This window comes from Mesoplodon bidens (assembly GCF_964165515.1).
Source record: "Mesoplodon bidens genome assembly, chromosome: 11".
Taxonomy (NCBI): Eukaryota; Metazoa; Chordata; class Mammalia; order Artiodactyla; family Ziphiidae; genus Mesoplodon; species Mesoplodon bidens.
This window is the reverse complement of record NC_138167.1, coordinates 86,839,517-86,860,028: the sequence shown is the minus strand read 5'-3', so window position 1 is coordinate 86,860,028 and position 20,512 is coordinate 86,839,517. Positions and strand designations below refer to the sequence as shown.

Sequence of the window (20,512 nt, the reverse complement as noted above, 5' to 3'; positions counted from 1 at the left end):
CACTCCATGGCATGTGGGATCTTCCCGGGCCGGTGCAGGAACCCACGTCCCCTGCATTGGCAGGCGGACTCTCAACCACTGCGCCACCAGGGAAGCCCGGAAGTCCATTTTCTTCTTTCATCTATCAATTTTCCTCTAGTGTCTCCCATGACAAACCTCTACAGACAAAGCCATCTAGGAACTAGTTCGCAGAGTCCCACATCCAGCATTACAGAATATAAAGAAATGGCACCGGATCTGAGATTCAATAAGCAAATAAATGGTACTTTCTCTTACTATTTCTAATAATGTATCCATAGACTCTTTCATGTTTTCTAAGCAGTCATATAATCTTCAAAAATTTAGAGTTTTATAATCTTCCAATTTTTAATGCATTCCATTCCTTTTCTATTATGCTGGCAAGTTCTGCCAAGAAACTGTTGAATAGAAGTAGTGATAGTGAATATCTTTTCTTTATCCCATATTTTAAAGGAAATCATCCTTATTCAAATTGAATATTTATTACATTAATTTTCAATTCAGTAACATGATTAAAGGCTATAAATTATTCTTAAATTACTAATATCACAGATTCAAATTCATTCTGATATACAATATTTTCACTGTTATTTGTATTATATTTTTAGGTCTTTATTCAGATTTCTTCTTTTTGACCCATAAGTGGTTTAGAGTTGTTTTCTTAGTTTCCAAATCAATGTGAATTATCTTCTTCATGGTCAACCTCTGATATATTCTGTGAATTGAGAATGGGACCTGTAGTCTACCTAGTCTTTGAAACTTGTAAAAACAAATTTGGCTTTGTGGCCAAATATGAAATCAATTTTTTAAAAAAATGCTTGGCTATTTATTTATGTATGTATGTATTTATTTTTGGCTGTGTTGGGTCTTCATTTCTATGTGAGGGCTTTCTCTAGTTGTGAAAAGCGGGGGTCACTCTTTGTCGCGGTGCGCAGGCCTCTTGCTATCGCAGCCTCTCTTGTTGTGGAGCACAGGTTCCAGACACGCAGGCTCAGTAGTTGTGGCTCATGGGCCTAGTTGCTCCACGGCATGTGGGATCTTCCCAGACCAGGGCTCGAACCTGTGTCCCCTGCATTAGCAGAGAGATTCTCAACCACTGCGCCACCAGGGAAGCCCTGAAATCAATTTTTATAAATGCTCTATTTGAACTTGAAAAAGGTATTAATTCTCTAATTTTTGGTTATAGAATATCATATATGTCCATTAAATCAAGGTTGGAAGTTCTAATCTTCTATATCTTTGCTGATTTTTTTAATCTTCTTGAATATTAATAATTAAAGGAGTGTTCAAATCTACCACAGTGCTATTAAAGTTTTTCTCTACCCTTCTTTAGTCATATTAATTTTCTATGTTTATTTTGATACTGTTCATTAGTTGCAAATATATTTTAAATTATTATATATTTTTATGTTACATTAAACTTTAGGTTGTGATGTTGTGAGCCTTCATTGCTCATGACACATTTTATCTTCAAGTGTGTTTTTCTGATATGATTAGAGCTATACCAGATCTTTTCCTAATATTTACCCCATATATTTTCCTACTCTTTTACACTTTCTTTTTCTCTTATGGCTAACCATATTTTGTAACTAAAACGTTTGGTGTTATTGTGAAAGTTGATATATTGACACAATTCTACTATCTTAACTTTCGATTTCTATCAGTCTCATTTTTTAAAAACTTTCTCCTTTGTTTTTTTAAATTTTGATTTATTGAATCTTTGGGTTTTTTAAGTCAATTTTTAAAATACATATTGTTTTTTTTAATTTATAGACTCTACTGATTTTTCTTCTTAAAATTTTACCATACAAAATTACCTTAGGAACAATAAAATAATATGTTGACCTCCTGCTTTAATGATAATAGGGCTTAAAACATGTTCACCTATCTTACTCTTCAAAATTTACATGTGTTTCCTTCTCAACTATATATTTCTACATCCTTTTAAAAAATTACACAAATTTGGGCTTCCCTGGTGGCGCAGTGGTTGAGAGTCCACCTGCCGATGCAGGGGACATGGGTTCGTGTCCCGGTCTGGGAAGATTCCACATGCCGCGGAGCGGCTAGGCCCGTGAGCCATGGCCGCTGAGCCTGCGTGTCCAGAGCCTGTGCTCCGCAACGGGAGAGGCCACAACAATGAGAGGCCCGCATTCTGCAAAAAAAAAAAAAAAAAAAATTACACAAATTCGACATGATCATTATAATTTGACACCATGTTTTATTTCTCTAATATTTGTCATTTAATTTGTTTAATTTTTTCCTTACTCTTTAAAAAGTTTTTCTGAGATCAGTTTCCTCCTTGAAGATCATTTTTTGGAATATCCTAAGTGGAAAACTGTACACATCTTTATTTTTAAATAGGTTTTTGAAAACAATTTTCACAAATATATATTATCAGTTATTTACTCTAACTGCTTGAATATATTATGCCATTATCTTCTGGCTTCCATTTTTCTCTTTTTTGTGGAGAAATCTGCTATAATTCTAACTGATGTTCCTTTGTAAGTAGTTTTTCCTTTCGAGATTAGTGGATTTATATTTTTTATTACCTCTGAAAAATTCCCTGGTATTAGCTTTTAAAATATTTTCTCTCTGCATTTTCTCAATTCTTTCTTTATAGGTCTTCTTTTAGACCTATATTAAAAATAGTTATTTTAGCTTCCTTAATTCTAAAACTTACATTTTTTGTTTTCTCTTTATCTCCTTTTGCAGCATTCTATAAACTTTTCCACTTACATATTTTAAAGGTCATTAATTCTCTCTGTAACTGTATTCAATCTGTTCTTTATTCATGGAACCTGTTTTTATCAAGTATATTTTTTTTTGGTAAAACTCCTTTTTTTTCAATGATTATATATTGCATTTCTAAAATGTATGTTTCTACTTTCTGATTCTATTATTTTGACTATTTTAGATACTTTCTATGAGTGGAATCATACTGTATATGTCCTTTTGTGTCTGGCTTATTTCACTTAGCATAATATCCTCAAGGTTCATCCATGTTGTAGCATGTGACAGAATAATCTTCCTTTTTTTTTTTTTTTTTTTTTTTTTGCGGTAGGTGGGCCTCTCACTGTTGTGGCCTCTCCCCTTGCAGAGCACAGGCTCCGGACGCGCAGGCTCAGCAGCCATGGCTCACGGGCCTAGCCGCTCTGCGGCATGTGGGATCTTCCCAGACCGGGGCACGAACCCGTGTCCCCTGCATCGGCAGGCGGACTCTCAACCACTGCGCCACCAGGGAAGCCCATAATCTTCCTTTTTTTTTTTTTTTTTTTTTTTTCTGTACGCGGGCCTCTCACTGCTGTGGCCTCTCCCGTTGCGGAGCACAGGCTCCGGACACACAGGCTCCGCGGCCATGGCTCGCGGGCCCAGCCGCTCCGCGGCATGTGGGATCCTCCGGGATAGGGGCACGAACCCGTGTCCCCTGCATCGGCAGGCGGACTCTCAACCACTGCGCCACCAGGGAAGCCCCATAATCTTCCTTTTTAAGGCTTCCAAATAATCCATTGTATGTATACACCACATTTTTGTAAACCATTCATCTATTGATGAACATTTGGGTTGCTTCCACCTTTTGGCTATTGTGAACAGTGCTGCAATGAATGTGGGTGTGCAAATATCTCTTCAAAATCCTGCTTTGAGTTCTTCTGGATATATACCCCGAGGTAGGATTACTGGATCACATGGTAATCTTATCTTCAATTGTATGAGGATCCTCCATCCTTTTTTCCATAGTGGCTGCACCAGTTTACATTGCCATGGACATTGCACAAGGGTTGCAACTTCTCAGCATCTTCAATGACTTTTTTTCTCTTCTTTTGAAAGTGACCATCCTGATGGATATAAAGTAGTATATCATTGTGGTTTTGGTTTTGTATTTCTCTAATGATTAGTGATGTTGAGCATCTTTTAATGTGCTTATTGGTTATTTGTATGTCTTCACTGGAGAAGTGTCTATTCTTCTGACCATTTTTAATCAGGTTATTTGGAGTTTTGTTGTCGTTATTGTTGAGTTGTAGAAGTTGCTTTTGTATTCTGTGTATTAATCCCTTATCAGGTATATGATTTGCAATTATTTTCTTCCATTCCATAGATTGCCTTTTCACTTTGTTGATTGTTTCTTTAGACATGCAAAAGCTTTTAATTAGATGTAGTCCCATTGTCTATTTTTAAATCTTGTTATCTGCTTTTTTTTCACAATCAAAAATCATTGCCACATCTAATTGCCTTGAAGTTTTTTTCCCTATGATTTTTCCAGGAGTTTAACAGTTTTAGATTTTATATTTAATCTTTAATCCATTTTCAGTTAAATCTTACATGTGGTGTAAGATAAGAGTACAACTTCATTATTTAGCATGTGGATATTCAGTTTTATTCAGCACGTTTTGTTGAAGAGACTGTTTTTTTCCCTATTGTGTAGTCTCGGCACCCTTGTCAAAAACTATTTAGCCACTTGTGCAAGGGTTTATTTCTGAGCTCTCTATTCTGTTCCATTGGGCTGTATATCTCTTTTTATGGCAATACCATATAGTTTTAATTACTGTTGCTTTGTAGTATATTTTAAAATCAGGGAGTGTGAGGCCTAAAACTTTGTTCCCCTTCAAAATTGCTTTCATGAGTCGGGTCCCTTGAGGAGTCCATACAAAATTTTCATATGTGGTGATTAGTAAAGGCCACTCTAAGCAGATGCCTTTTTTGACAGAGATCAGAGCCAAGTAAGGAAATAAACTGTGTCTATAGCTGGATCACAGGTAGAGACAAATGCAAGAAATCTGGACCAAGAATAAATTCAGCATGTTCAATGAACAGGGAGACCAGTGTGTTTGGAGAGGAGTGGGCAAGACGAGTGATAAGGCAACCAGACCTTGAAGGTCATGATAAGGGTTTCAGATTTTAAGTGTGGTGAGAAAATATTTCAGCTGTCTAAGCTGGGGTAGAACATAATCTGATTAATATTTTTTCAAGACTCATCCTGACTGGTTTGAGAGTAAACTGTTAAGATTCCACTCTTGAGTACACTTTGAAATGCATTAGGAGGTTATTGCCTTAGTTCAAAAGAGGGCTGACAGTGGACTGGACCAGCCTTGGCAAGCAGTCAGCTTTGTGATATATTTTGAAGATCAAGCCAGAAATTATGTTGACAAATTCACTATGAAGAAATAGATTGATATTCCTATATCCGTTATCCCAAGTTTTGAGATAGAGAATGTTCTGTTAAAAATAGACTTTATAGAGAGAACTGGATGAACCCCATGAATTAAAATAAACTGAAATATTTTGCGTAAAGTTAAAGAGACCAAAATAGAAACAATTGTACTGGAGCTTGCTAGAAAAGGGCTGGATCAAGATTGACCTCCATGACTTATCCCCTTGTCACTGCAGTGTGATTCCAGTAACCCTATCCAACAATCATATCTTCAGAACTTACCACCAGGCACTGTGTTTTGTCAGGGTGGGAAGAGGGAATTTACAGACACACATATAAACATATCTAAGCTCCTTTTAATTCCATGGGCATCTACCAAGTCAGAACATGTACTCTGACAGTAGAAATCTGGTCTCCAATGAGGGTTATAGCACTTAAAATAGGTCTGACCTTGCATCTTGGCTTTTCTCCCCTGTTAAGTAGGAATGTACCATATAGATATTATTTGAGCTAAAATAATACATAAAAAGCATTCCCTAAGGTATCTAATACATAATAGAATTTAAATAAATATTATTATTACAATTAAGTCTCTTCCGCAGAAAGGCTTTCCTTATCACCCAATCAAAAATCACCACTTCCTCCCCTCCCTCTTATCCCTTCAGGTACTTTATTTTTCTTCACAGCACGTATCACTACCTAACATCAAGTCACAGAGTATGAATTTATCTTCTTTACTGTTTGAATTCCTTATGAACATCAACTTTGTTAGGGGAGTAATTTGTTGGTTTTGTTCACTACTGAATTCCTGACACTGACACCATTCCTGGAGTATAGTGGAAGCTCAATAAATATTTGTTGAATGAATTAACGGAAAAGTTACAGATAGAGGCACAATAGAGGGAGCTGTTAATTCCAGCTCATAACTTTGATAAAGAATTTTTATTTTTATGATACAGGATTTTCCTATTATGATAAAGGATATTAATTCTGAGGAGGTTAAGAGGGATTTATGGCAAAAGGACAGAGTAGCTTAAGGTGAGTTTGAAAGAGTTTGTGTCAGTGTTTCCAAGTAGAAGGAGCATAAAGAGATCCCAGGAAGAAAAGACAGAGTTTTCATACACACCAGAGCAAAACCAGCTGCAAAATGGTAAATATGGTTGCAGCATCAAGTGATTTAACACGGTGCCAGTGGGACCTGGCAAGCCTGGTTAGAGATGAGGCTGTAAAGGTAACCAAGGACCAGATCAAACAGGACATTTGATATCCTAGGTGACTAGTATACTGTCTTGTGGAGCCTGAGTCTCATCCTGAAAATGATGGTGCATCATTGAATCATTTTAAGCAAGTAAATAATAAAGGGCTAGGTTTATATATTAGAAAAACTCACTCTGGTAACATTGTGGATGATGAAGTTAAGCAAAACATGAGAATCTTTAGAAATCTAGATGAAAATTGAGCAAATTATAAAGTAAAGCAGTGGTAGTGGGAATAGAGAGGGGTTTATTTGAGACATAATTCATAGATAAGGTGGCTAAAGCTCTTGAATATTTTTAAAACATGGAATGTATTCTCTTTTATAGAACAGCAGTTACACTTTAAGGGGACAAGACAAACATATAGGTGATACTCTTTAGGTCAATCAAAATGTGAAAGAGGAGTTACTACACAGAGAAGTGCAAACCAGGGGTTAACAAAATGAGCTAAAAATGCATGGGACCTCACTCTTTTTATGTTGCCTAAATTTCTACTTTTCCCTACATGTATTGTAGTTCAATTTTTTATATCTTATTAGGAAACAAAATCTAAATGCCTGAGTGAATGAATAAAAATATCTAGCTAGATATTTTTAAAATTCATTTCTGTTTATTGCATATACTTATAGCATGTCTACTTTAAATTTTATAACATTGTTATTTTATATACACCTTTAGTTCCTGGTAGTAAAGTTGCTTTAGAGTTCACTTTAACTCAAATGAGCATTTTCTTTTACTTGAGAGTAAAATGTTAAACAAGTTTACATGGTTGTTGCAAAATCCAACCAAAGAAAAATCTAAGGCCATCATTATGATAAAATTACTGCTATAGAAAAAACCGGAACCCAAACTTAAAAAATCACAAGGAAACAAATTCACAGTCCTTTGTAAAATCAACCTTTTAAACTCTCCAGTATTTCTGAAAACAGCTATTACCAGTTGGAGAACTTTTAACTAAGAAATCAGCATTCCTCTGGCTCATTTAGTGGTCTGTCTCCCATCTGTAGTTTTGTACTTATTAGGGCATGATAATTCCTCACAAACCTCAAAACCCAAGGACATCATAGTTCTCCTTCAACATAAAAGCATAACTTAGCCTTGATTTTCAAATGGAGATGTTGAAGGACTTTCTCATTTTCCATTCCCCCTGCTCCCCACCTCCCTGCACCAAATCAGGGTCGATAGTTAAGTCTCCAGTGAATCAATCTTAGTAAAAACTAATAATCCACATGCATCAGTGCTTTAATCCATTCATGGGGTTGTTCATCCAGAAGGAGACAAGATCAGAATCGTTGTTAGTGAGATAGTCAAGAGGAGTTCTTGCTTTAAATTCACCCTGTTTTGACCATTTCCCCTAGGTACCTTCTTGAACATTTAAAGTAAATCCTAAGCCGTCTCTCTTGATGGAGTACCTTTTCTTGGAGAGAAAGGAGCATAGACAGTCAAGAAGTACCGTGAAGCAACTCTTGAGTTAGTTGGGTGGCAGAAGTGGTACCTGTTATCTTCATGAAGTTAGCTTAAATAAATTAGAATACAGGAAAAATAATATTTCTTCTCATGTATATGTACTGCAAATGACATGCTTCTTTCTATTCTGCTTCCCTAAAGAAAAGGACGTGTCTGCTTTTTAACTGTTTGGGATTTCAATGGCTGGATCACACTAAGTCAGTGTTTTTAAAATGTGTATTGGGCTTCCCTGGTGGCACAGTGGTTGAGAGTCCGCCTGCCGATGCAGGGGACACGGGTTCGTGCCCCGGTCCGGGAAGATCCCACATGCCGCGGAGCGGCTGGGCCCGTGAGCCATGGCCGCTGAGCCTGTGTGTCCGGAGCCTGTGCTCCGCAACGGGAGAGGCCACAACAGTGAGAGGCCCGCGTACCGCAAAAAAAAAAAAAAAATGTATATTGCTGACCACCAGTATAAGAATCACTTATTCTTATATTCTTTAAAAATGTGGAATCCTATGTTGCATAACTTATCAGGTCTGTATATCTGGGGCACTGTGTTTGGTAATCTGCCTTTAGAAAATCATTTCAACATGCTGATTATACACTTGAAATGTTGGAAGACGTTACCATAGCTGGGGTGGGAGTGGGAGGGATGAGAGAAGAGCAGATAAAGAATCTTCAATATCCTTTCCTCCCTAAGGCTGTCACAATGAGTGAAAGAGCAAACAGTATCTTCTCTCCTCCAGCTGTGCCCTGGAGAGATGGGGTCTGGCCGCTAGAAAGAGGAGCTGTCCCCAAACAGTATCTAAGTAGTGTCTTCCTCAGATGCTTCTGCAAGAAGTGTGACTTTGTGCTTAATTTGGTCCTTGTCAACCAAACATTAACTACAAGGGAAATTGCTGTTTTCAGAAACACATAATATACATGTCACACATCAGCCAGCCAGTGCTGTCTTAACTGATAATGGTCCTTTGATGATAGGCCATTTTACCACAAGATAGAGTGCACTAAAAATGTTCTGTTAAAACATATTATACTTGAGAGAGATGATGCCTTTCTTTTAGACACATTTGAGACTATATATACACTTATACAGGGATGAGTATATTTGACTGAACAACATTTGGCTCCAAACATATGCTTTATTGTTAACTAGGTAGGTAGAAGTTATAAATTATATGCCTTACTATTTCCCATTGTATAGAATCATGGATATACTTTTTCTGTATTATAAATTCTAACGTTATGTTACAAATATAGTGGTTTCAATATAAACTGATATTTTAAATCTCATTTTCTGAAAATTTTATATACCTTCAACATTTTCAGTCCTGGGAGTTATCTGCTGTTTTTGCTTACAACCAACTAGTGACTGCTGAGATCTTATAGCTGCTTTTTATTTGATATAATATCATTGCGTATAAATCTGTAAAACCAACAGGAATGGAAATAATGACAAATATCCAAGGAAGTTGTGAGATTTAAATACTGTAATATTGTGATTTTTAAGAAATATATATTTGGTCATTCAGATGATCAAATATATTTCTTATATATATATTTATTTGGTCTTTGTCCAAGGTTTCTGGCTCACAACTCCTAAAGCCTTTGGAACTTCCTGAATAAGAGCAGTAAGGTGTCTTTTATTATGTTAATGAGGTGATTTTGGAAAGCTCTTAGGTAACCTAAGGATGGGGGGCTTGTTGCCAAGAGATCCAACCCATGATTAGAGTGTCTGAACTTTCAGTCGCTCCCCCTCACCTCCTGGGAGGGCAGAGGTGCTGGAAATTGAGTTCAATTGCCAATGGCCAATGACTGTTTAATCAGTCATGGCTATGAAATGAAGCCTCCATAAAAACCCAAAGGACAAGATTCAGAGAGCTTTCTGATTGGTGAACCTGTGGAGATTTGGGGAGGGTGGCATGCTTGGAGAGGGCATGGAAGCTCAGCACCCTTTCCCCATACCTTGCCTTGCATCTCTTCAATCTGGCTGTTCCTGAGTTGTATCATTTTATTTCATTTATTTATTTTTTGGGGAGTGCTGTGTTGAAACATAGTTGCGGCAAGCAGGATCTTTCATTGTGACACATGGGCTTCTCTCTAGTTGTGGTGTGCGGGGTTTTTTTCTCTTCTCTAGCTGTGGCACACAGGCTCCAGGGCGCGTGGGCTCAGCAGTTGTGGCACGTGGGCTTAGTTGCACAGTGGCATGTGGGAATCTTAGTTCCCCGACCAGGGATCGAACCTCTGTCCCCTGCATTGCAAGGTGGATTCTTCACCACGGGACCACCAAGGAAGTCCCCCCTGAGTTGTATCATTTTATAATAAATGAATAATCTAGTGAGTAAAGAGTTTTCCTGTTCTGTGAGCTGCTCCAGCAAATTCCTCAAGTCCAGGACAGGGTCTTGGGAACCTCTGATGTATAGCTTGTTGGTCAGAAGTGGAGGTAACAATCTGGGCTTTCAACTGGCATCTGAAGTGGGGAGGGAGGGCAGTCCTGTAGGACTGAACCCTTAACCTGTACAATCCGACACTATCTCCAGGCACATACTGTTAGAACTGAGTTGAACTGTAGGACACAATTGGGATCTGCACACTTTTAAGCACATATTGTAAGATGTGTTTAAAAACTCTTTACAGGTGGATGCTAGAAGCAGATAATTTAGTTAATGAAAAATTCTATTTAACATAAGTAAAATATTTCAGGCTAGAGTTTTTTTTGAATTCGAATCTATTATTTTATCTATTTTTTATAGGAGAGTTACGAATTTCACAAGAAGTCAAGCACAGTGATGCCATTTGCTATGTTTTATTTTGCTATTAGCTTGTTAAACATAACATGCAAATAATCAAAAAGAAACATACATATGACTTAGAGTGAAAAATAATTCTAGAAAAGAAAAGTTTCATTAGGTAAGTATATATTCCTAACACTAAAAATACTGCTTTAATTGTATGTGGTTTCATGAATTTTGTCTAATTTGCAAGATCATTTGTCTCAAAATTTACCATATATTTTTCAGCTAAACAAATTTGAACACTGAAATTTGAACATTGAGATAATTTGCTTCAAGACAGTAAACATCCATATGCATGTAATCCATGCTTTTTGGCACATTAAGTTAAGGTTTAGAAATTATTAAAATTATTAAACTTCCACGAAACCAGTAAAAAGTTTTCACATCATTTGACAGGAGATATGAGAAAACCCACTAAATTTACAAACAAAGCATTAATTTTATTGTCTATGTGTGTGTGTGTGTGTGTCTGTACTTGTGATGAAACAGGCCTGCCTTTCATCTTTTCTTTTAAAAAAGTAGTAAAACGTTTACAAAACATTTTCCCTCAGAATTTGAAATGTATGGAAGTAATAAACAGCAACAAAGAATGAATACTATAAAAACTGACACACAAATAAACATAACCATAAACTGCCGTTCCAGGATATATCTCAATATAATTGGAATTAGTAGATATCAATTAACGGTGATCTCATTTGCTACGCGTAGACATTCATACATGTCAGGTGGCAGACTGGTTTGGGTGATGCGATTGCCATCCAAACGTAAATGTTTGATCTTGGAGTAGGATAAGGGTCCCAGGATCTTACAGAAGCTCTTTACTTCAAACTCTGGAAAATTAAAGAATGAAACACTTCAATTTTTTTTTTCTTTTTCGTACATGGGCTTGAAACCATCATTTTTAAAAACTTTCAAATCTATAATAATATCCAATAAAACTTTTTCCCACTTATGTGATGTATCTTTGAATTTGGAACTACTAAAGGAATATTTCAGACTACCAAATAGCCCAGCAATATTTAGTAAAGAATACTTATGGTAGGTCAGAAGATTTAATGAAATGTTTCAAGGAAGAGAACTTATTTAAGTTCTTGATTTAGAAATACTTGCTTATAGAAGGACACTCAGTGAATGTTTCATATTGTCTAAGCTTTAGTTTGAAATAGTTTGAGGAAACCTAAGATTGGTGCTGTTATATGTATGAGCAATCTCACCAGTGTAAGTATTCTGGGTTTTTGCCTCTTAAAATACAAGGGGTTAAATAGATGAACTCTAAACAGTTTTCCAACAACCGCACTTCATGACAAAGATTCAAAACTCCAAAGCAAAAACCAAATCATGGAATGTCCACCATCTCAGCTCATGCCCTTTTCTTCTGTGGTCAAAAAGCTGCCACAAATGAACAACTGATTTAATTTTTAATGGACACTAAGAAGGTTACTGGGTAGCATGGTCTGTGTATGTATATGGAAACTGCCTATGGTTGCCCAAGTCTATTTCAGATTAACCTTATCTGGTCCTGTATAGTGTTATTTTCTTTCATTCTTCAACTCTAGCTAACAGAGACTTCAGTGGAAGCCCAAACACACTGCAGTCCTTTCCTCTAAGATGTTGTCTTAAATAACTCATCTGTCAAATTCCAGGGTTCTTGGTTATGGTATCTGCCTCTGAAGTATAGAACAATGGAAAAAACATGGGTTTAGGTCTATATTAGTTTTTTACCTCTGTCGTTTACCATCTGAGACATTTATCAGATCTTCTTTTTAGGTATATCTATCACACTGTGTGGCATGAAGATTACATTAATTAAGGTATGTAAAGCACTTCACACAGTGCTAGCTATGTACTAGCTAGCACTAACATACTATGTACTATAGTACATAGTATAGTATAGTATAGTACTATTATACTATAGTATAGTATAGTATAATATAGTATAGTACTATTATACTATACACAGTATAGTACTATTATACTATGTACTAAATAATTATTGGTGTCCTTTTAATTTTTTCTGTTTTCTAAATTGCTTTACACTAGGAAGATCTGTGACTAGCTTAATGCTTAAAGTTGCAGGTTTGAAATATGACAAATTGTTTTTGGCTGGGTATTTCCTAATATTGGAAAAACATTAAGGGACTCTTTTTACCTTAAGAAAAGGTGGGCAATTGGTATGCATAATCATTATGCGGCAAGATAAACTAAGTTGAAGACACACATGCAAAGTCACACGGCAAGAATTCCTGAAATCTGTAAACCTAAGTGTCAATGATAAGGAAGGGAGAAAGGTAACTACTCACTTTCAAATGACTATATGTGCAGGGCATTGGGATTTCAGCCTCAGCTAGGCACTGAGCAGCTGCTGGCATTTCTCCCATAGTCCATCTGTCCTATCTCCTACATTGGCTCTTCGCTTTTTACTCATACAATGAAAACTGTTTTTTCCACCTTCAAATGCCCCTGCATCTATATCTCTCCCCTTTCTTGTCTCATAGTAGGAGGTAGTCTTGCTCCTGCATCTAACCTCCACCCACCAAATCTAATGGATTTCTTCAGCCCTCAAACATCTTAAGTCCCATTAGCATTTTGGCCTGTCTGAGTATCCTTCCTCCTGACCACAAATGTTTATAATGTGGGACCATATATTGCCACATAGTGAATTTTGCCCTGGAAACAGCTGTAAGGGTTTAGCTCTGATAGCTTGACTGTGTATTATATGACAAACAAGCTTTGCAGACACAAGAAAGAACACATGGCATTGCAGAGTTGGCAATCATGGACTCCTTCATGAGAACACCACAACCCTACTAGGAGTTACATGAAACTATTGCAGAATTACGGAATTACTATTGCAGAATTATATTAATAAGGCACACTGAAATTGTTTCTTCTGATAAGAGTGTCAATATCCTTACCCAGTATGACAAGGGAACCAACTTTTATAATATAAAGATGTTCAATTTCAATAGATTATTTTGCACATGAAATCATTTACTATGTGAATCAGTGTTTCCCACCTGAGTTTTCATTTTAAAAACTTCATCTGTGAATTATAGGTTTTTTCTTCTTCCAACTTCCATTAAAGAATAAGGTAGGGATTGGTGAATGTCAGTTTCCCATCTGAATCTTTATAGCTTAAAATGAAAAATGTCCCAGGAGACCAGAAGAGTACATAAGCAGCTCAAGTGGAATAGGTCAAACTCCCACCCAGCAGATAAATGAAAAATAAACTATGGAAGTAAGAGAAAGGAAGGAGAAACTGTGGGAAAATCAAATGAGGTGAAGGGTTGTGTATAAGAAAAGGGGCTTTGTCATTCTAGTAAAAAATATTCCAAACCCTTATCATGTTCCTCCTTAAACTTTCTCACAGTCCTCATAAGAACACCATGAAGACCATACACACCAACCATAACAGGGATAACAGAGATAGATGATGGTCATGATAGCGGAGTAATATGTTGAGTCCCAAGTAAAGATGTCAGAGGAGACCGTGAGTGTACACGGGCTGCTCTGGGGACAAGCAGGAGAGAGATGTAAAAGCCTCTGCTGGTTGTGGACTTGTTGATTTCTCTCTCAGCTACATCTTGTCAAGAAATAAATGTAGACACAAATCAAAGTCATGAAAGAGGCAAATAATAAACAGATAAAAATCAAGAGATAACACAGCAGGATTAATTAGCCCAGAGTATTACATTTGAAGAAATGAGTGCTTAAATTCTATGACCTTAATGGTTTCTTACCTGGACACTCCAAAGCAAAGCCAGATACTGTATAAATAACTAAGCTAGAATTCTATATTCTAGAGAAATATTTGTTGGCATTTTCATTTTTTTAAACTGGAGCCAGATGCAGTATTTGTGTCACACAACTTAGGCATTTAAAACCTTGAGGAAACATCAATCAATCATAGGCACAGCTTTCTACTTACTTTCAAGTTCATTGACTTCCAGGTAATAGTTTTCAAGGTTTTCATTGACAGTCGGTATGTTTTTAAGTTTATTATAGGAGAGGTCCAGCTCCAGCAAGGATGATACATTAAAAGAATTTCCAGGTATTCCACTATCAGCCAGTTCATTATGAGACAAACGCAGATACTGCAATCCATTAAAACGCTTGAAATACTCATCAGGGATGTCGCTGATCTTATTGTTGTCTAAGTAGAGAGTTAGAAGAGATACTGGGAGACCAGAAGGCATTTTGGTCATCTGATTGAAGCTCAAGTCAAGGTATTCAAGTGACTTAAGACCTTTAAAAGCAGCTGAAACAGTATCCTCTTTCAGCTGATTGTGTTGAAGGTGGATAAATGTCAGGTTAACCAGTCCATCAAAGGAGCCAAGCTTCGAGATCTTGTTGTTAGTGAGCTGCAGGTCCACCAGAGATTTGGGAAGTGGGCCCACAGATTCTGTCAGATTGTTGTAATTTATATGCAGCTTCTTCAGTTGTTTCAGTTTAGAGAAAACTTTTCCTTTTATCTTGGAATTTTCTAGAAGGTTATGATCTAGAATGAGCCACTGCAGATCAGTTACGTTTTCAAAGGCCTTATCATCAATATGGTCAATCTGGTTATTCCTAAGGTAAAGGTACTTGATTCCTACAGGCACCATTGGCACACTTTTCAATTTCAGCTCATCGCAGTACATGGCCGTTGGGTAGCTTTCAGGGCAGTTACATTCTGGTGCACAGTTTGGTGATGATCTCCCATAAATCGATAGGGGGAAATCATAATCCTCATAGTAGTAGCTGCCACTGGCACAGCCAATTAATGCCAAGAGGAGAGGAAACATACCTAGATTCATTTTGGCAAATGCTTTGAATCCTAAATAAAGTGGAAACATGTATTATTATAAAATAGTACCCTTTCAGGAAAAGTATACTAAGAAGAAAGAAAATGCATTAGCAAATGTGAATTTTATTACTTTATAGTGCCTTTTTTTTTTTTTTTTACTGCACTAACGATGCCTTGTTAATTTGCATTTGAGGAGTAGGTTAAGGATATATGTTTACAACGGGTGGGGAAGTGAACAGATTCCAGGGCAGATTGCATTCACATGCGCCCCCTTCTGGGCAAGCCAAGCCTAACTATCCCAGTCAACCTCTCTAGGTCCTTCCTTAATTAAATATCTTCCTGCAAGAGGTTTCTGGGAGGTGCCCATTAACCACCATGTTAGAACACTGCTTCAGAATACCTTCAAAACCAGAAGAAAGGAAAATGAGAAGACAATTGTAAATTGTACCCTCTACCCCGCCATTCAACATCATTGAAATGTCTCATTAAGTAGATCCTTACTGAAAACGTGGGCAATCTGTGATGTTGTCTGGAGGAAAGCTGTTCTTCTGTGTGTGTGGCGGGGGGAGTGGTGGCAGTCGTGGCACGTTCCTTTAAAAATGTCTTTATGGCTGATTCTGAGGAAGGGGAACAGAAGTCTTGGTGGGGGGGGTGTGCATATTATTTCACCTTTTGTTTAACATTCTATGCTTTTAAGCACATAACAAAACTGTGTTTGAAAATTAATATTTAGTATATTAGGTTTAGTAAAATTAATGTCTATTCATCAAGGAAATGTCACAAACTAAACATTTTTTAAGCCTAGAAAGAGGTCTAACTGGTAGAGAATGATATTCTTTTCAAAGATTTGAGTGAATGTTTTTCTTTCTCTCAGTGACTCACAATTTGTCTACATTCTTCATGTCAAAATTTAAGAAGGCAGGGTTTGCTTATCTGGATTTTAGTGCTCTCACTGAATGGAAGTGGGAGAGATGTGGAACTGAGGAAAGTCTGTATTAAACAGTGGCATTAAGAGCCATGTAGGAAAGGACAAATTTGAGAATATAAATTAAAAACAATTTGTAACAGTGATCTTCTCATATGAACCTCTTTCTAAGGTGAGGTTCAAAGAAGTACATTTCAATCGCTTGGGGAAGCACCAGGTCAGCAATTAGAGTTGGGCTTTTGTAGAATGAGGAGTTATAGCTGAGCACTTGGTAACTCTGGGAGGGAAATTGTTAATGTGAAGCAGTGTCCACATTCCAATGGATACCATAAAAAAATCTCTTCCTGTGAGAAACATGGTACAAGCTTTTGGATCTAGGTAGTTTGGGATAAGCAGGATTTTCTACTATCAGGAATTTTAAACATCTTTGCTTTGCTTTAACTTGGAATTATAAAGCACTTTGTTTTAGCAGATGAAACACTCAAAAACGTTGTTAGAGTGACTCTTATAACTGACATAATGTAGCCAGATTCTTTGTAAATTATTCTCTAAGATTATGATGGAGTCATTTAATTTAGTTGACAGGACTTGGCCATGAGATCTAATGTAATTAGTGCTAATGTAATTATAGGATTCTTTACGAGTTACAGTTATGTTAATGTTGTAAAGATTTTTCTTACTTCATTAATAAGCTTCCACCTTAGTTTAATTCAGTATACACTAAACTAGACATGGGAACTATAGTGCGAATAGTAATGGAAAATGCTTCCATATTTTTTTGGCAGAGTCAAAACAAGGGCTCTGAATTCAAAGAGAATCTGTAACCGTATAATGGCTCCACTATGAAGCAAAACCACGCTTTACTGTCCCCCAGTATTTTCAAATACCTGTGGCTATGAAGAAAATGCTTTTTTTTTCGAAAAGTAAATCACATTTACCAGAATTTCTTTAAAACATGTTCCTGTTTCTTAAGACATACATCCACAATCCAAATCTTTAAAATTAACAAAATAGAAATAAATAATCCTTTAGCTCACATTTTATAACAGCATAAAATGTTTATGGCAAATTATAACAAATTATAACAACATACTTGTTGCAAAATATTTTGATGACTGATTGAAATGGCCCTTCTTTGCTCCAAAATTACGTTCTAACAATACTAACATATTTAACTAATTACCATGAAATAGCAAACATTTTAAATGCCATACTTTTTCACTGTGTCTAATTTTCTCATTCCAACCTTGAAACTTTTTATAACTTCCTTAGCTAAGTAAGGCATTATAGACTGTATAAAATGTATCTCAAATCTATAAATCATGGAAAGTATATTAAGCAAAATGTGAAAGTAAATGCTCAAAACTGTGGATTTGCTGTTGAATAGCAATTGGCAAAGTTGCTCTGGAATTTTTTCTGTTCCTGTTACAATAAACACCGTCCCAAACAGTCAGCATCCCCAGTGCTATAGTTAAAACAGCACTTACCTTACTGTCTTGACACTGCTTTCGTTAATTCTTAAAGCAGATGCTCTGCTTGGTGGACAAGAATCCACCAATATATGCTGTAAACTCTGTCAGGACGGAACTGGCTGCCAGATTCTTAGTGATACAAGAGCTGAGTGGGGGAAACCCAGCCCAGTCACGCCAGTCTCTGAATGGAGTTATGTCATTGTGGGGATCTTGTGGTGTGGCATGCAAACATTCTGCTCTCTAACGAGGTGCAGGTGGACTTGGTGAGCAAGGACAGCCCAGCTCACTCCCTATGGAATAAGAGAGAGATACGTGCTGAACCAGCCCCAATACCATAGCTTTTAATCCCAAATTGAGTACTGCTGCAAATGAGGCATCTCCAGTGAGAATATTTCTCTTACAAAGCCCTTTACTTCTATAGCTGTGACAACAATTAAATGCAATTCTCTCAGCTAACTATCATGTTCATCTAAAGGTCTCATAAATCAACAGAGTAAACCATTTCAGGAAAATGCAAATGAGCAGACTCAGAAGAATTGAATCCTTTTTGCTCATTACTCGTGAAATCTATACTGATTTATTTGGACTCACTTAATTTTTAGCCAAGGGGGAAGCTTACATTAGTTTCTAAAATATTTAAATGCTTCATTTGTACTCTGATACAAGAGATAAGCAACAACATTTCCAGTTTACTTATGTTAAACAGACTCGTTTTATGCTCTTCAGGTCTGGAATCAATCAGTAATATTCTGCCTGTTTCTTATTTTGTGGATTTAATTTAGGAATTCATCCAAAACCTTACATGGGGAGAGTATTCTATGGCTTATTGCCAAAAAACATAAAAGAACATGAAAGAAATAAATGTATACTAAAAATATCACAAAGTAATTATTTTCACTCTGTCTTTGCATGCTAGCAATATTTTTTCAAAACTAAAAATTATGCTAAGTTGTAATTTCCTAAAGGCCTGGTTTGGTATATCTTCCCTTATCATTTCCTGATGCATGCTTCTAGAAAATGAGAGATCTACTCAATATCTTGTCTATTTCATTTTGTGATTGTATCAGCTCTATTTATATGATTTTTTCCCTCCAAAATTTTCATTTCCTCACGTTTATAAGAACTCTTAGAATCAGATACTTTAAGTTGCCACATTGTAAGATTTTTCCCTTTTAAAATAACTTAAATATGTCACTTTTTAGCTATGAGACCTGTTGAAAGTTATTTAATCTCTGTGGCCACTGATGCATTTGCCCGAAAAATTAATATTAGTGTAAATGTCTCATTTTTGTCAGAGAACTGTTAAAAAAACAAAAGATAATCTTATTGAAAGTAATTCATAGAATGGTAAGGTGATTCATAGAGTAACATTTTAAAAAAATTTTAGAAAGGCCTCAGTTTTACAATAGAGGACATGAATAAACTTAGAAGAAATCAAGAAAAGAAAGACAAATAGACCAATCACATATAATTAGTGGCTCATTGTAAGAGACAGCTAAAACAATTCTAAGCATTAACCTTGTGTGTCAAATTCTATAATCTGAGATTTTGTGTGAAAAAATCCAGCTATATATTCCAAGGATTTTTCTTTATGAGCAATAAATGTGTTATGGTATCTGTAATAAAGTTCAAATGCATTAAGTTGGATTTGGATTTGGAAACTGATATTGTCCACATATACCTTTTTCTATAAAATTAGTTCTGTGAGACCAATAATTGGATAATGTTGCACATTTTAAAGCATATTGCTTGGGCCCACTAGAAAGAAATGAAATTAATACTTATGGTGTATCTACTTTATTCTATGCTTTATTCTCAGAATTTTCACATATTTCTGTTTAAATTTCATGCTTTAAAATCCATATAAGTATTATTTTCACATTTTCAAAGAAGTAAAAATGGAGACTCAGAAAGTCTCAATAATTTGCTAAAAGTCACCTAACAACTAAATGGAAGAACAAAGTCATGAGCATTTTCACCCATTGGGAAGAGGGTGGACAGGATGGAGCTGAGACAAGGTAGTTAATCAGTTTAAAATATTTTCTAGGCAATATTATTAGCAGTTTAGAAAAGGCTTAAATATAAACCAGACAATAGTTTTTAAATGGCAAAAAAGTTAGCTAAGCAATCATTTCTTTCTTTGTATACCACATGCTCACATTCCCACACATGTCCATGTGTACAGGTTAGGGCTTCTGGATGAGGCTGGAGCTTTCCATCCTGGTGAATGGAAATCAGGTCCTTTGTGGTAATGGATGTTGGAGATTTCATCAGAATCCATGTTAAAATGATTCAGTTGCCCCCTCAGCCCATCAGCTGGATTCCCTCTGTTACTTGAGACCAGCAAGGATGATGAGGAACATTATGACTGTTTCACCTACCTGGTTCTGAATCCAACCTTGGACTTCTCAAAGCCCCCAGGCTCACTGCAACTTGACTGTTCCCTCTGTCATAAGCATTCTGAAAAGTAGGACAGAAAAGTAGTAGTCAGAAAGTAGTAAACAGCCCAGACTTTGTGGAAAGATAGATATAGATTAGAAACTTTCTCAAGCAACCTATCAGGAGTGAAAATGAAAAAAGTATGTAATCTTGATAGCTTTAGTGTCTTCGTCTTTAAAATGGCTGTGATGATTTCTGTAGGAAAACATATGAGCATGAAAGGGCA

The 20,512-nt window shown here is 36.3% G+C and overlaps 1 protein-coding gene across 1 annotated transcript; it reads right to left on the bottom strand.

Annotated features, from left to right (window-relative positions):
- Window positions 1–10,656: 10,656 nt before the first annotated feature.
- Window positions 10,657–18,023, bottom strand: LUM (lumican). The gene is made up of 3 exons (XM_081248394.1): window positions 17,863–18,023; window positions 14,593–15,480; window positions 10,657–11,494 (listed from the first exon to the last, which is right to left on the bottom strand). Exons 2-3 carry the CDS (start codon window positions 15,458–15,460, stop codon window positions 11,340–11,342), a joined length of 1,023 nt encoding a protein of 340 aa, XP_081104520.1. The 5' UTR covers window positions 15,461–15,480; window positions 17,863–18,023; the 3' UTR covers window positions 10,657–11,339.
- Window positions 18,024–20,512: the final 2,489 nt, after the last annotated feature.

Excerpts from the sequence above, each read along its gene's own strand:
- LUM (XM_081248394.1), bottom strand. The coding sequence starts at position 15,460 with ATGAATCTAGGTATGTTTCCTCTCCTCTTGGCATTAATTGGCTGTGCC. Across the intron at positions 11,495-14,592 it reads GGAAGTCAATGAACTTGAAA|AGTTTGAAGTAAAGAGCTTC; the intron begins GTAAGTAGAAAG and ends TTAATTTTCCAG.